General features: G+C 37.0%; 1 protein-coding gene across 5 annotated transcripts in view; it reads left to right on the forward strand.

The window, feature by feature from the left end:
* The window catches only part of SRGAP2 (SLIT-ROBO Rho GTPase activating protein 2), a 207,071-nt gene extending 191,602 nt beyond the window's left edge, over positions 1 to 15,469 (forward strand). For 4 of the 5 annotated variants that reach the window (XM_032217258.1, XM_032217255.1, XM_032217257.1 and 1 more), the window contains exons 19-23: positions 1,231 to 1,310; positions 3,321 to 3,501; positions 3,814 to 3,960; positions 7,427 to 7,760; positions 12,015 to 15,469. In XM_032217258.1, the coding sequence (XP_032073149.1) occupies positions 1,231 to 1,310; positions 3,321 to 3,501; positions 3,814 to 3,960; positions 7,427 to 7,760; positions 12,015 to 12,395 (1,123 nt within the window). In that variant the 3' untranslated portion in view covers positions 12,396 to 15,469. Of the gene's footprint in view, positions 1 to 1,230; positions 1,311 to 3,320; positions 3,502 to 3,813; positions 3,961 to 7,426; positions 7,761 to 11,399; positions 11,464 to 12,014 lie in introns of all 5 variants that reach the window. The other variant, XM_032217259.1, reaches the window with a different exon arrangement.
* The last annotated feature ends 1,929 nt before the right edge of the window (positions 15,470 to 17,398 follow it).

Genomic DNA, 17,398 nt, shown 5'->3' on the forward strand with positions numbered 1-17,398 from the left:
TTTTCCAATTTGTACCAAGCACCCTCTATATTCACATGTGATTTTAGGAATTTAGTTTTTATTTTTAAAAATAGCCTGCTGAAAGTTAAAAGATGAAAGCTATTCTGAGAGAGATGGGCAGTTAAGAAATACAAAATATAAGCACACACACACCAGGGATGTTTGAAAGCAGATATTTTCATTATTGTTATGATTTGGGGGGGGGGATTGATATGTGAGGCAACATAGTTGAAGTATTTACTTGCCTTTCAATAGCAAATTATATCTGAGCCCTTGGACTACATTGATATTACAGATAGAAATCTATATTTACTATATAGCAAAATCATTGTTTTAATTAATAGAATTCTCTAGTGTTGTAAAAAAACCTACAATATACTTCCATATTACATTTTAGAAAAATCCTGTATATTATAACAGCAGGAACATGGAATCTCCAACTTCAAGTGGCCTTTTGCCGTGGAACTTCTGCATTTGACTTTCTCTCTTTACTACCTTCCATTAACTACAGAGGACTTTTTCATGTCTGAGGGAAAAGACTCCTTCAACAGGAGGGGATGGGGAAAAACTCCCTGAAATAGCTAGTTCCTCATAGGATTATCAGAACATTAAGTTAACAAAACAAAAAAAATCTGAGTTAGAGCAATACTGAATTGAAGATTCTTGCCTCTAACATTTCATATTCAAAGTATGTTTGTTATATCAGCAAAATGTTAGATATGTCATAGATTTAAATTTAAATTTATCAGGCATCATTGACAGAGAAAAACCTTTTCTACCAGTCATAAAGAGTAGATCATACTGAGATACTTAGATCAGTGATTTGGCTCAGACTAAAGCAAATTCACATAATCATTATTGCTGCTGTAGATAATATATTTCACCATGTACCTCACTTATTTCAGGATATCAGAAAAGGGTATGTTCTGGCTGTCTGAAGCACTTCATCTCTATCCTCTGGTGTCATGAAGGAGTTTTTTTCCCATTCAGAAATACAATCAAAGAGAAAAATGATCAATCACTCAACTATCAGCATATTTAGTCTGAAGTACATGATAATACACAGCTTTATTCCAGCATTGCTTTTCAGACCTGAATTAAGTAAAGATAAGATACTGTTGGTGATACCTGAAGGTGATACCTAAAGTACCACATACCATTTTAATGATGGGGTTACGATAAAGATTGCAGGCATAAGTCTAACCTTCTGTGCATTTCTTCCTTCTGCAGTGAAAGCCCTCATGGAGAGACTGTCTCTACAGAAGATGCCACTCAGGATATAACTATTGAACACCATACAAGTGATGATGGTAAGCTGTATCTGATAGATTCTTCCACAGTCCCGTTTTTTCTCATATTTGGAATGAAATATTGAAATATCATCTTGGAAGAACATTGTTGTGGGTATTGCACATAACTTGAAAAATATGAATTGTCAAAAATAAACTGTAAGGGAAATTGACTCCATTATATTCCTTTTGCAATAATTATCTTTTCCTCCCATTGCTATTGGGCAATTAGCAAATATTTTTAGATTTTATCTGATGGTAACAAACATTTAACATTTATAAGTGTTTCAGTTAAAGATGTATAGAACATTCTGTGCACAAAGTGTTTTGTGCATACAACAACTTTTTGGGATGGTTTGCATCTAAACAGACAGTTTTGGATGTTATGGAACAAAATGAAGAGTGTTTTGTTCTTTTTTTTTTAAGTAATCTTTATTAGTTATACATTTTTTTAAGAGTAAAACATACAAATACAATTTTAAACATACAACCCCCCTCCCCCCACCCCGCGGTTACAGTCATTCACAGCCCAACTTTTTTTTTCCTTCCTCATTGTTAGGACTCTAAGCCACATCTTCTCATTACAAAATTCAGGGATCTATTACAATACCCATGTTCACTTTTAGCTTTCCCCATTTTAAGTCCCTGCTGTTCTCCTTGTCGCCCACATATACCATAAGTTCCAGCTAAGGTAATGTTCCATTTCTCCTTTGTCCCTCAGCCAACCCGTCATTCTGTCCATTTCTGCACATTCATAGATCTTTTTAATTATAGCATCTTATGACGGTATGGTAGTGGATTTCCAAAATGGTGCATAAGTTATTCTTGCGGCCACAATTATATGTAGGCTCAAATGCCATATTGAATTGCTCATGTTTTCTGGTTTAATGCTTAGTAGAAGGTTCTCGGGTCTCCATTCCATGCTTGCCCCGGTAACCTCTTTTAGCCATTTTTTAATCCTTCTCCAGTATTTCGTGGCCTCAGTACAGGACCACCAAATATGGTAGAATGTGCCATCCTTTCTTCCACATTTCCAACACAGTGGAGATAACCCAGGAAACATTTTGGCTAACCTTGTTGGGGGGAAGTGCCACCTATAAACCATCTTGTATATGTTTTCTTTGAATGCTGTAGATATTGTAAGTTTAATGGTCTTACTCCATAGATCCCACCATTTGCTCATTTCAATCTCATAGCCAACGTTTCTCTCCCATGCTATTAGAAGGCTTTTATCCATCTCTTCATTAGCATCTTGGCAGGTCAAAAATTGATAAATCTTCGATAACATTTTCTTGTGTCCGCCAAACAAAATCTTATCTAGCCCCTGAGGGTTTGGGTAGATCCCAAACCGTACCTTATCGCTTTTAAACCTGTTTCTAACCTGTAAATATTCCCACCATTCCAGATTCCTGCCCTGCTGCTCTAATTCCATCTTTGTTTTCATGTTGCCATCTTCTGTCATATGTCTTTATATGTTCTAATTACAGAAAGCAAACAAAAATTGTTCAGGAAGGTAAGAAGAGGAAAAGCCAAGGATATTGGCAGATGCCCAGGAAGAGGAAAGAAAGGGAAACCCTGCAAGACTTTAGGGGCAGATGGGCCATTGTTACACTGAGAGCCTGTTCTCTACTCCTTAGATCATTGCAATAAGGAGTACAAGCATAAATCAGCAGATTGATGGAAGCAGTGTTTGAGGAAATAGAAGGAAGAGAAGGTGCTGCTAAGTTTGGGAAATTGGATCTTGAGGAAGGAAGGTCTTGAAAAAGCAGAAAGAAGGGATGACATGCATTACGTACCTTTTCTGTACTTGCCCTCAAAATCTGATGTCTCTCTGTTAGCTGCCAATATTAGTTTTATTTACATTACCTTTCCCTTTGTTTAAGGTTAATGGTACCTAGCTGATATAAAATGGGTTATAAAATTGTGCTTCTTTTAATGTCTTTATTTGGAGCGTGTAGGACATTGTGCATCAACCTGCACATGTACACGCGCACACACAATATAAATTCAAATTTTCTCATTTTGTTCTAGAATGTGAACCTATTGAAGCAATAGCCAAATTTGACTACTCGGGCAGAACAGCACGCGAGCTTTCTTTCAAAAAGGGAGCTTCCCTCCTGCTTTATCACCGGGCTTCTGACGACTGGTGGGAAGGCCGTCACAATGGCATTGACGGTTTGATCCCTCATCAATACATTGTTGTCCAGGACACGTATGTTATTTCTTATTGTTGTGTGTTTGGAATCAATTTAGCATTATTTCTGAAGATGAGTCATTGAAATGTTTTTCATTTGTTTCATTGAGTGTTGTGAAATGTTGCGTCTGTGTTTTATGTTTGTGAATTTTATCAATAAAATCTTCCTTGATAGTTTTGCAAACTGCATTTTGGCTACTCCAAGGAAGGATACCTTTAAGCAAGGGAGTAAAAGAATTGTGCTGATATCTGGCATCTATGTTTTATACCCTAAAGTGTAGTTTGAGCATATAACATAGAGTTGTTGCATATTCTTTCTTTCTTTCCTAGTGAGGATGGGATGTCTGAAAGATCAAGCCCAAAATCTGAAGTAGAAATAAATTCCGAGCCACCTGAAGAAAAAGTGACAGCCAGAGCTGGTTCAAATTGTCCAAGCGGCAGCCATGTGGCTGACATTTATCTTGCAAATATCAATAAGTAAGCTATATCAGCAATACTATTTCTTGTGAAGTGAAAATAATCAGCTGCTATTATGATTTCCAAATCTATAATGTTGATGAGACTTATTAATTTTTCAAGTACTTGGGGTATATTTTTTAGCACTGGAAAATTTACCATGCCACTTGCTTAATTCTATGTTCTGTATTTTCTTCATGGCCTGTGCTCTTTTGTTTTCATTGATATAACTTTCCCAGGGTTATTAGCTTCTGTAAACTCACATGTTCAGAAATAAAATCTTTTATATATCTGATTGATTTGTTATAAGGGCTCCGCATCAGTGGTGGTTTCCAGGTGGTACGTCCCGGTAGAGGCGTACCGGTTGGCTGGAGAATACAATACAATAGCAGAGTTGGAATTGGAGGTTTCTAGTCCAACCCCCTGCCTAGGCAGGAAACACTATACTGTTCCAGACAAATGGCTATACAACATCTTCTTAAAGACTTCCAGTGTTGGGACATTCCACTGTTCCACTGATTAATTGTTCTAACTGTCAGGAAATTTCTCCTCAGTTCTAAGTTGCTTCTCTCCTTGATTAGTTTCCACCCATTGCTTCTTGTTCTACCCTCAGGTGCCTTGGAGAATAGTTTGACTCCCTCTTCTTTGTGGCAACCCCTGAGATATTGGAACACTGCTATCATGTCTCCCCTAGTCCTTCTTTCCATTAAACTAGACATATCCAGTTCCTGCAACCGTTCTTCATATGTTTTAGTCTCCAGTCCCCTAATCATCTTTGTTGCTCTTCTCTGCTCTCTTTCTAGAGTCTCCACATCTTTTCTACATCATGGCGACCAAAACTGAATGCAGTATTCCAAGTGTGGCCCTTACCACCGCATTATAAAGTGGTATTAACACTTCATGTGATCTTGATTCTATCCCTCTGTTTATGCAGCCTAGAACTGTGTTGGCTTTTTTGGCAGCTGCTGCACACTGCTGGCTCATATTTAAATGGTTTTCCGCTAGGACTCCAAGGTCCCTCTCACAATTACTACTACTGAGCACGGTACCACCTCTACTGTACCTGTGCATTTCATTTTTCTTGCCTAAATGTAGAACCTTACTCTTTTCACCATTGAATTTCATTTTATTAGATAGTGCCCAATGTTCATGTTTGTCAAGATCCTTCTGTATCTTAAGCCTGTCTTCTGGAGTGTTGGCTATTCCTGCCAGCTTGGTGTCATTGGCAAATTTAATGAGTTCCCCATTTATTCCCTCATCCAAATCATTGATAAAGATGTTGAAGAGTACTGGGCCCAAAACAGAGCCTTGTGGTACTCCACTGCATACTTCCCTCCATGAAGATGCAGTTCCATTGAGGGCTACACGTTGAGTGCGGTTGGTCAGCCAGTTATGAATCCATCTGGTGGTGATGCTGTCCAATCCACATTCTTCTACTTTATCTATTAGTAGGTTATGGTCTACTTTATCAAATGCCTTACTGAAGTTCAAGTAAACTATATTGACAGCATTCCTCTGGTCCACTAATTTTGTCACTTTGTCAAAGAATGTAACAAGATTAGTCTGGCATGATCTGTTGACAAACCCATGTTGGCTTTTGGCTATTACTTTGTTTACTTCTAGGTGTTCGCTCATTCGTTGCTTGATTATCTTTTACAGAATCTTTCCTGGCATTGAGGTCAGGCCAATAGGTCTATAGGTTCCTAGATCTATTTTTTTTTTCCTTTTTTGAAGATGGGAACCACATCAGCTCTTTTCCAGTCCTCTGGCAGTTCCCCGGTGCTCCAGGATCTCTGAAAGATATAGTTCAGTGGTTCTGAAATCTTGTCTGCCAGTTTCTTCAGAACCCTGAGTGTGTAATCTGTCCGGTCCAGGTCATTTGAACTCATCTAGGGTAGACAGGTGCTCACTTACCATTTTCTTTCCTATTTCAATTTGTGTTCCTAGTTCTGTTTTCTCCCTGTTGTTTGTCACCTTCTTGCCACTTTCTCTCAGCAATTGACCAATTGTTTCCTTAACCTTTTTCATGTTTTTAACATGTTGGAAGAAGCTTTTTTTGTTATTTTTTACAAATGTGGCAAGCCTTTCTTCATTGTGAGCCTTAGCTTTCCTTACTTCATCTTTACAGGCTCAGGCTATGGGCTGGGAGCAGCAGCCACTGTACCAGAACCGTGCTTTGGAGGGCCCCCCTGCCCTCATCCCTTACTTGTATTTAAGCCAACCAGGCTATTTACGCATGCAGTATACAGTGCTTGCGCGATGCTCTACCGAGCAGCTGGAGCGTCGCAGGGTGGTGGGTGTACATGCGTGCGCAGCGTGCTTGCCCATGGTGGACACCCGACCCCGTCTCAGCGTACCGGTTGCAATGGGATCCAGAACCCACCACTGCTCCGCATAGAGTAGTTCACATGCTTGTATGATATAGCAGTTCCTATCTAATATTGCTTTTTATTTAAATACCAAAATATAAATATCAGGTTTTGGTTAGATAAAGTGTCTGTTTCTTACTACATGCAATACAATATTGATATGCAAAAGTTGCACATTCAACCTGTTCTGTGAATGAAATATACTCCATCCATTCAAAATGCCTGAGTTTGAAAGTGAGACAGGTGTTTGAAAAGCAAAGATTTTGAAAGCATTCCAGAAATGTGTTGAATGGAAAAAAGTGTTCTGAACTAAAAATGGAACTGTTTTGAATTTAAAATACTTCAATAACAGTGAAAACTGTCCCTTTTACACTCAGAACAGCTGTTTCACATTCAAAATGGAAAGTTCCAAAGTCTGAACAATTGAAAATTTAAATACTTGCACATACTTTTGACAAAATTCATTCTCATCTTGTAAATATGCATCTTGTTCATAAAGTATTTTTAAATATTGAAGAATTCCTGAACTGCTTGGATATGTTGGGCTGATCTTATTCAGTTCTTGAACAAATCCCAGTTTATCTTTTGGACATTTGTTTTTTCAGCATTTGTTTTCAAGGTATTCTGCTGAGATAAATTGCCACAAACACTGAAATCTGCTGTTGAAATCCACATTTTGTTTACAAATGTTTACTATAGTTATAATGCCACCCATTTATAACTCATCATTTCAAAGAAATCAGAACAGAACATATAATTACTTTTTCCCACCTCCTTAATTCAAAGGAAGGAAGCTTAACAGACCCTAAATCAATGGTGAAACTCTAATTTAACATTTAGAGTTTCTTAACAGTTTAAGAATCCATGACCTCCATATATTACTGCCAATAGCTGGTGCCAGTGACCTCAGCTACTTTAGTTCATATTCTGTTCTAATTAATATATACATTGGCTGGATATTACAACTAGTGTTAATGTTACAACTAGAATTAAATGGTAGTTTCTGCATATGCTTATTAAGCAACTTTCTTTCCTTTCTGAAATTGCCTTTGTTCAGAAATTATTTCTATCCATGTTGTTCGAAAAATACGTTTTTTGTGTTGCTTTTATAATGACAGACAAAGAAAGAAGCCTGAGTCAGGGAGTATACGAAGAGCATTCCGTCAGAGTGACAGCCATGGATTACCCAGCTCACTGGGGGAACCCACACCATCTGGAGCTATAGCTAGTCCTCGTCCTTCCTCACAACCCATTATGAGCCAAAGCCTCCCGAAAGATGTACCAGTCCCAGATGCATGCTCCATCAGCGGCCATGGGAGCCTCAATTCTCTCAGTCGGCATGCCTCTCTGAAGAACAGAATAGATAGCCCCCATATCCGGAAGAACGTGACTGCAGGAAGGTCAAAGAGCTTTAATAACCACCGACCCATGGATCCTGAAGTCATTGCACAGGTAATGAAATTCTAGGCTAGGGTGATCTTCAAAGAATACCAAATTGATTCTTTCATCTCCTGCAATCATTTTAAAATCTCTTTGGTGAGTTTGGTGTTGATATTCATTACATTCATAGAATACTCAAAATATTTTCCAGATATTCTCTGAATATTTTGATGTGGCAACAAGTATTATTTGATGTCAATAATGTATATTTTGCTTCAGTATTTGCTTCAGATCAGGAAACGTCCCCTTAGAGGTGATCAAAACAAGTCAAGTTTTGAATTATGAGGTAACCTTTGATTTTGAATTTCAAATTCAAATCTGAATATTTTACAGTTTTTTTAAAAAATTGAAAGTCTGTTTTTCACTTCTGAAACATCAGCTCAGTTTGTGATTGCTGCATGTTTAATCAGTCCCAAAAGCATGAAACAATTACTACATTTTGTCTGTGTAGGATCAATATTCACAGATTCAAGGAGGGTGGAAAAGACCCAGATTGTGAGCTGAAAAGCATCTCCATTAAATACAGACATACATATTTAATTGATAATTTTGTAACTTCCTAAACTTTGGGAGAAACTTATTCTGTTTCTGGAAGCAAACCCAAATGCTAAAAATATGTTTACTATTATGTGTAATATAACAGAATACAACAGAAAATGTTTTCATAGTCAATACTGTTGAGGGAACTGGCAAGCTTTGCATGCTCCCTTTAACTAAAGTAGGACCAGTAAATAGAAAATCAGTTCTTCCTTCTTTCATCGCTCAAATATTTAACATCATAGAACTGTAGTTACCTATAAACAAATTCAGTAAATCTTACATTTACATAGTGTATGCTTTTAAGTTGAATTTTATCCTATATAATCAAAGATCATCTCTTGTCACTTATATAATCTACTTTAATAAAATTAAATGTGAATGGATCTGAAAATTTTTACATCCCTTCTCTAGTTTTCTGCAGCTAATAAAGTGAGGTCCTAATGAAACCAACAGTAAGGGAATCAACTCCATAGTAGCATCATAATCACTCTCACCAGTAGTATAGTTACTCTTATTTTGTAGAATAACTATTTTAATTGAAATTTGATTTATTTCTTCAATTTATGGCTTTCTGATCACTTGTAATTCATAAAGCTTTATTATGTCATTTTACTTCTCATAAACCATCTGGGAAAATATTTGCAAGAACCTCATGGAATCTGAGCCACTTCTTAATGATACGCCTTTTTAAGATTCCAGCATCTTTTCTACCAACAGCGTTTGAATCTCTGAGCACAAAATGTTAGAAAAGTAGGGTTTTCTTTGTCATTGTTTTCAAACTGTAGTCAATTCTGTTCTTGACAAGTTAGATGTTGAAAGTCCTGAGAGAGGAGAAGAAATCTGTCTAGAACAGCCACCTGCCTTGTTTTTTAGGACTTTTCTAAGTCTTTTTTTGTTTGTTTCTCAGTGTCTGTGTGTGATAAGAAGCTATCCTTTGAACAACGCGGCTCTCTTTGTTTCTGTTGGCAGAAATATGGGCTGGTATTCTCTGCATGTGTGTATACACAGCTGTGACCGGATATAGATGCTGAGACATTTAAACCAAGCCCACACAAGAAAATACCTTTCTCTTAGCTGGAACTTTCTCCCAAGCTGGATGGTGAAGCCAGATTTAAAACATGCACAAATACGGGGCTCCCCTTCTCTTCACTATTGATGTATTGCTTTCATAAAAGGTCGACAGTCCAGCATTTTGGTTAAAGTAGTCCAGCAAGAGATACAAGCCAATATAAATATGCTTTAAAATCTTAAGTTCATCAGGAGGGTCTTGTATCCAATTTTGTTTGATTAACCAAATTAATCAAACAACTCTGCCCACATTTTTCAGCAACTCTGCCCACATTTTAAAGTCATTAGAAATGAGCAATACTAAAGCAGATGGAATTTTAAAAAAACTTCCAATATCCATAAAACACAGTGCAGCTACATTTACCAATATTGTACTACACATAGAGAGTAGGTTTTCACTATTGTTTCTTCTTCAGTTATGCTTGGATTTTTGGCCAGTTTTTCCTTTTTCCAGTATGTGATAGGTTTGTAAAAAAGTGAGAATATTGCAGTGCAAAACACTGCATTTCAAAACTGAAATTATACTGGAATTGAAGGGAAAAGTCACAATGTTGTCATATTCTAAAAGGCAGCACACAGAAAAGAAGGTTTTAGGATAGTAGCAGTACTTATAGTTAATTGGCTAAGCCATACCTATTTCATGCCATTGTTTTTCCTGTCTAATTTTGCAGGCTTTGAGCAAGTTTCTGAAGGACATTCATGTAATTTCTTTGCAGAAGTATAAAAGTGGCTTACCATTACAGTATCTTCTTTCAGAATGTTTTCCCAACTTCCCAATATAGCCAACAACTGTGGGTTTTCCTTGAGGTCTCTCATCCAAGTACTAACCAGTTCTGACCTTGCGTAACTGTTTTTGAGATCAGCTAGATGCAGCTGCTCAAGTAGAGTCTTATGCCATTTTTGAGGAATAGAATTTAAATATAAGAAGGTCTTATTATTCTTATCCAGTTATGTTGAAAATTAGCAAAAGATATAAGCAGATGACAAGTGGAATATAACCTTATACTAATCATGTATTCTTCTATTACTTATTTCAAAAACATGTTATTACAGGCTTAAATTAATATTAACATCATTTCCAATTCTATGATGTTGTCCAACAAATAGGTAGATATTATAACTGGGTTTTTACCAACCTAGGCAAGAGTCAACTTCTATATTTCCTGTTCTGTAGTCTAATTGGTAATATCTGTTATGGTCCTCTTCTTCACAAATGTGTTTTATCCTGTTATGGTCCTCTTCTTCACAAATGTGTTTTATCCTTGCCATATACAGTACTTGGATATTATTACCTTGATACCTCTTTACAAAGTTTTGATTGGCTTATATCTTTTTGCTGTCAATTAAAATCTGCTTTTATCCCCTTTCCACTTTCTGCCAAAATGTAATTCATTGTTTCCATAAGGGAATCTGATCAATAAAACTAAAAAGGTTACATTAAATTATAGCTGCCCTTTCATATCCTCCCAGGTCTGATTTCAAACTCTGCAAGATACTCATCTTTCATCTGACATCACTATCTCTCAGAGATCTGTATTTTGCTTTAAAATCTTTTCAGACTGCAGTCAGAGGCATTGTGTTACTGTCTTTGCTTCCTCCTCTTTCTCCTCCTGGACTGATTTACCTCCCCAAGTGCCTTTTAAAATATCTATGAGGAAACTTAAATGTTGTAGCCAAACTGTGAGTCATGGAAATGTTAAATCATTTCAGCTGTCCAAAAATCTATTATGCCAGTCAAGCCCACATCCATAGCTGAAATGCGAAATAAATTTGTAGACTTAAAACTGAAACAAGAGAAGAGATTGGCCTGACACATTTCCCTACTTGTCTCTTGCATTATTTCTTGCTTTAACCACATAAAGAGACAAGTGTCATAAGCAACATTTTTCATACATCTCCAGAGCTTATGGATATTTAAAATGCCATAAAATATGTAGCATCAATGAGGAGATGCTAGATATGCCATGCTCCAGATGCAAAGTGGAATACCACTCATTAACCATAAAGCTAGCATGCAGCTAAGCATGTTTCCATTCTTTTCAGGAATCTCAGCACTCTCAAGGTTCAGCTTGGTATACCAAAGGAATGGATAAAAAATTCTCAAAATGTGGGTAATTTCTCCTTTTTCATAGATTGAGGAAACAGATTTGAGGAAAATATAGTTCAGTATTCCCTTCTGATTTCTGTTATAATCTGTTCAAGATTTTTTGCTGCTGTAATTTTACTAATCAAAAGCTTTGTTAAAAAAAAGCTTCCATTTGAAAATCATCATCATTTAGAATCAGAGTAAAACCATGGAATTCACTGTTTTTCTGAACTTTAGTTTCAAGGATTAAAAAATGAGACTGAGAATGTTGATGAAGTTCAGAGAAAATAGCTACAGCTCACTTACATAAATTATATGAAAACTTGCATAGCTAACTAAGCTGTCTGCCATCTAAAACCCTAAGAATAGGTTTTTAGATATCATTAACAGTTTTCTAGTTTCAAGGCAAGGATGATACTAGTCTTGCCAAGGAGATTAATTTTGACTCCAAGTCCTTCCATGCCTTTGCGTCTACCACTGTCCATTTTGCTTCATATTTCTTATTCACCTTAGACAATTACTCAACCCAGCTTCTAGTTGTCACATCCAACTTTTTTTTATTTTTTTTGCAGGATATTGAAGCTACTATGAATTCTGCTCTGAATGAGTTGCGGGAGCTAGAAAGGCAAAGCAATGTGAAACACACACCAGATGTTGTTCTTGATACGCTGGAGCCAATGAAAATGTCCCCTGTAGTTGCACCCACCTCTGAGCCTTCCAGCCCTTTGCATACTCAAATCCTCAAGGACCCAGAACCAGCCTTTCAGCGGAGTGCCAGCATGGCAAGTGACATTCCCTGTGCCTTCAGGCCAGCAAAATCTGTCAAAATGGCTGCCCAGGTCAAACCTCCAGCCACTAGGCCAAAGCCAGCAGTTTTCCCCAAAACAAACTCCTCAAGTGCTGCAGTTGCCTCAGCTTCTCAACAGTCTACTGACAAGTCTTGTACTGTGTAAAACTGAAAAGCCTACTGTGAATACAGCATTTTTGTTTCAGCTTAGGGAACTCTATTAAGGAGACCTTACAATTTCTATTTAATTAGTATTGAACTTCTACTAAAGATTAGTTCATAAGTTACTGGTGCCAGGAATGTTTTCACCAAGAAAGATCCAGCTAATTAAGCCTCGCGTTACACCACCCTAGCATTTACTAGGGTGTCAAAAGTCTGTGTAACCTGAGACAGAAAGCCTGAGGTCCTTTTGAAATCAATGAGGGAAAGGCACAATTAATTAGCTTATTACTGGTAACTAATCAATGCCTTGTTCAAGTGTCTGGTCGCTGGGAGACTTTTCAATGATCACATGACTTGGAAATTGGTAGAAAGGATTTTCTTGCTTCAACCACTACAGGGAAAACAATAAGGTGTTTGTTATTGATGGATGCTTTTGTTGCCACTGGCTAAGTGAGTTTTGCGCATGACTACAGTCCTCAATAGTGCTACAAGATGTATTAATTTTCCATTCTCTTTGGTCTCTTTTCAGCATACCCATTCTCAAACACTAGGTTCAGTGTTTTCAATCCTAGGTTGAAAATCCTTATGAAATGTGCCTGGAAAGCCTAGTCCTGGGCTAATAAGGCATGTTTATATTCAGACATATATGTTCATTTAAAGTTAAACTAATCATATGGAAGAAGTACAAAGTATGAGATATCGCACACTTCCTATTTACTGTATATATTTCCATGGTGCTTCCAGAATATAAGGAAACCCAAATATTTCAGAATGAAATTTCAATTAAATAGCCTTTTTTCATGGGAACTCAGCAGAGAAACTGAAGAAATGTTAAAAATTTAAACAAGCTGTTACAGTTCATTTTGTTGTTCTCACTCTCTCTCTCACCCTCCTTATCTTTCTTTGATTTAGTCTTCTATGTGTTTGAGATATAATTGGCAGCCTAAAGTTAAGAAAATCAACAGTCTTGAGACAGGCGTATGTCCAGTATGCACCATACTTCTGGGATAGATTATCCTTTCCTCAAGCATTTTACAGATGATCCAGTGAATCAGCTTAATATGATATTTTCTATGATTCCAACAAATGACACAGACTTTTTTTTTCATTTATTGGAAAATAAATTCCTATTCAAAATAGGATCATCCTAAAAACAAAAGAAGCATTTTGAATTAAAATGGATTTTATCCCACTTCTCTAATTGTCAACTGATGCTGAGATAAAGAACTGAAATGTGTTTGTTTAATGCTCTCGGTTTCAAGTTCCAGCCTATTTTTCTTATAGTTAGTTTTTTAAAATAATTCTCTGAACAAATTGACAGTATTTTTTTCAGATTACGACTATTATTTAAACTGTTCTTTTCTTTTGATTTTTTTACTCCCCCCCCCTCCCCAAAATGCTGGGCTATTTAATTGCCTGTAAAAATCGTCACAATCTCAGAGATAAAATCAAACCATGTGGATTTGGGAGATCATTTTCTCCCTTTTTGTGTGTCCACATTTCCTCTACATCTTGAATTTTTAGACTTGAGTACTGCAGTCTGATAATTAACTCTCAGGATTAGTCAGAACTCCTTCCTTCCTATTATGTTTCACTCAGGCAAAACTACTGGATATTTTAAAGTACTTTTTTTAAAGATTACACTATTGCTACCAATTTTTAAGACAGAGGGAGAGATTTTTATTTTTACCTGTGGTGGCCAGAGGGAGGATCAGCATTATGTCTCCTCTGGAGCACTGATACTAATAAACCCCCAATGCCTACTGAAAATCTCCCTTTCATTAAGAGCACATGAAAAGCCTTAGCACATGGTGTGAACAGGCATATCTCATTTTGCATTTTGCAGGCATATCTCATTTGGGCAACCTTGCCAATCAAAATAACTCAAGTAAAGAACACTTCATTTTTACTAGGTTTATACCATACTTTGTAGCCCTGGAAAGCTTCCAGTTACCCAACTGGGTTGTGTGTGGTATGTGTGTGTGTGTGCATTAAGAGTGTTTTTAATGCAGGTAATAGTTGGCAGTTTTTGTCTATTTAATTGTACTTTTGGTATATGTTTACTCTCTCTCTCAACACTGAATTCTCAATTTACAAACTATTAAGTGTCCCTCTGTTGGAATCTAAGTGTACACAGAGATTTATATTGCATATATAAATACTTAAATCACGTGGGAACAGCTTCTGCTGCACATTCAAAAGTATAATGCTTTCCCCATATAGATGATGAGCAGAGTATTGCAGAAAGAGAAATAATTAAGTTGGGCCACATTGACATGACAACCTTCAATGATTGTATGTTCATTAATAGTCATGGATTTCTATCATTCTACTTTGGTGAAATTTTTAAGATACTTAGAAGTTCCTATTTCTGCTTACACATAGAAGAAGGTACTGATGTTGTTCAGAGGATAGAAGGCATCTTAAAAGTAATTGGCACAATTCTAACTTTAGTGCTAATGGCCAGAATAGATTAGGGTGGCACATTAATGTTTCTTTTGTCAGTAATCAACAGTATATATAGCGGCAACTTATATCTGGAAAATCTTGTACCAGCAGAAACAGATGAAGTACGGAACTTTCAGCCAAGAAAGTTCATGGCTGTTACTATGCACAAGGTCATGCCATAAGCAGTGTAATCTAAATTAAACAGTGATACAGAAACTTTTATGACTAGATGTATTAATAACCCTTTTAGCTACTGTAATAAATCTCTGTGTAACGTAGCAAATCATTCTCAATATAAGATGTCCACAAACGCATCACATTTATCATATTTTATAGCCAAATTTAGTTAAAATTAGAAAACAATTCCCATCAAACTTAGTAGCATTTCGTGCAAAGTAAACATAGTATTATCTTATGCTTTATGGGCAACACAAGTTGCCCATAAAATCTTTTATGGAATTGGAACGTGTAGGTTTACGCTATTTTTAGTTAAAATATTCCTGATTTTTAAAGCCAAACGTTGACAACTGGAACCATGTTTTTTAAGTCATGTCTTGTATGAAAGTATCACCTGATAAACTTATGAAAGTAATTAAGCAGACATTTGAAAGAAAGGCAGCTAGCTGTTAGTTTTCTGAGCAGAATTCTGAACACTAAAATAATGCTCTTTTTGCCACTCATACTGTAGAAAACCCTGGAGAATGCTGGTACTGTGAGCATGAAATATCATAGTTGTTGTTTTTTTTTACAATTCTTCATTTGAATATTGTTCTATTGAAGTAATAGATTTCACCTAACATAGAGAGTAGAGCAGGCAAAGCAGGAACTTTTCCAGTTTTGCCCCTTCAAGAATAGGCAACTTATAATGAACCCCTAGAACAGTGATGGCTAACCTTTTTGTTGTCACGTGATGAAAGCACGCACAGGCCCGCAACAGGGCGCACGCACACTGGCCCACACCCATAATGCAATGTGTGCACGACTCCCCTGCGTGCCCCTTCCCCCTGCATGCACGCACAACCTGTGCATGCACACGTGACCATCCCTCTGTACATGCATGCCCCGCCCGCCCGCCCATTTTTTGCTTCCAGGTTGGTGCAGGAGGTCTTCCAGGCCCAAAATGGGGTGCAACAAGACCAGCTGGCTGGTGGGAGGCACGCATGCATGCACGGTGGAGCTGGGCTTGGATGACAGCTGGTGTGCCCACAGAGAGGCTCTGCATGCCACCTGTGGTACATGTGCCATAGGTTCGCCATCACGGCCCTAGAATAACTGTTGACTAGCTGAAAGACTGATTTCTCCCTACAGGATCATGGTTGCATATCAGATTCAGAGCTGCACAAACCTTTACTTGCCTACTTGAAACTTATAATTTGAGAGTTTTTATTTCACAACTGATCCTTCCTTGTGCCGGCTAGCCACGATTATCTTCTCTGAGCTAATCAGAATTTAGTGGAAGACAGACCAGCCCACTCCTCAATTACCATCACCTTTCCTGCTTTTCTCTGCTATTTGAAGAAGGGAGTTGGGGAAGGATTATTGCATACTCTTTAATATTCAATTTTATTGTCCTTTTGGATTATATAAGAAATATAAAACCCTACTTTTATATTTCTTTTGCTTTGGTGGGTGTCACCAGTTTTCTGAGTAGTTTCAAGAGAAAAGCTTGATTGCTGAGGCCTGACAATAACTTAAAAAACCGAGTACATTCTGAAGCCATCAGTTTCCAAGTTCTGATTTATTCTTGATTCTAGAAAGCATCTGAGCATGATAGATGCAAGCAAACTCCTTAATAGCCAATTTGCTTATTTTCTAGATAGACCACAGCCCCGAAGGATTGAAAAAACCTTTCAAGGCTAAAATTGATTTCCACTGAACCTTTTCTAGAAATCAATGCACAGTTTAAGATGGCTTTCAGTAACTACAGAAGTTTAATAAAGATTTTTAAGAAGCAGGAAGAAAAGCTAAATGTCTTGATTATGAGCCTTCAGTCAGATTTGAAACCTATAAAATATCAAGAGGTGGCCTTAGGCTGTAATTTCTCAAAGAGACAATACATTTGGGGATTTATTTTCCCAGTGTTGGCATGAACATGGTGCTGAATAACCTCCCACAACTAAGAAAATACTAATACATTTTATTCACAGCAAGCATTCTATATTGCTTACAGCTTTACAGCTAGTTCTCAGAAATGTTTCCAACCTCAGCCAATCTGAAATCATGCTCAGACTGCACAAGGCATGGAGAAATAGCCTACTTTTTCTCTGCTGTGTAGCACACAAATAACTATGCATGAGCAGTAGCTGCTTTAAAAATGTTAACAACTCTTCCAATTCACTTGCTTAAATGGAAAGGGGAAAAAATATTTAATGTTTCCATCTGAGGTGATCATGCAAGCATGGGGTGGAAAAATATTTAAACTTTTGAGAGTTTTTTAAAACAATTTAACACTGCAAGAACAGATTGTATATTTAAATATATATCTATATCTATATATATGTATCTTTTGGGCCATTTTTGCTTCTAAACAAGTGAAGTGAAAATTATCTTCATTACTGT

This window comes from Thamnophis elegans, chromosome 5 (assembly GCF_009769535.1).
Source record: "Thamnophis elegans isolate rThaEle1 chromosome 5, rThaEle1.pri, whole genome shotgun sequence".
In the NCBI taxonomy this organism is placed as follows: Eukaryota; Metazoa; Chordata; class Lepidosauria; order Squamata; family Colubridae; genus Thamnophis; species Thamnophis elegans.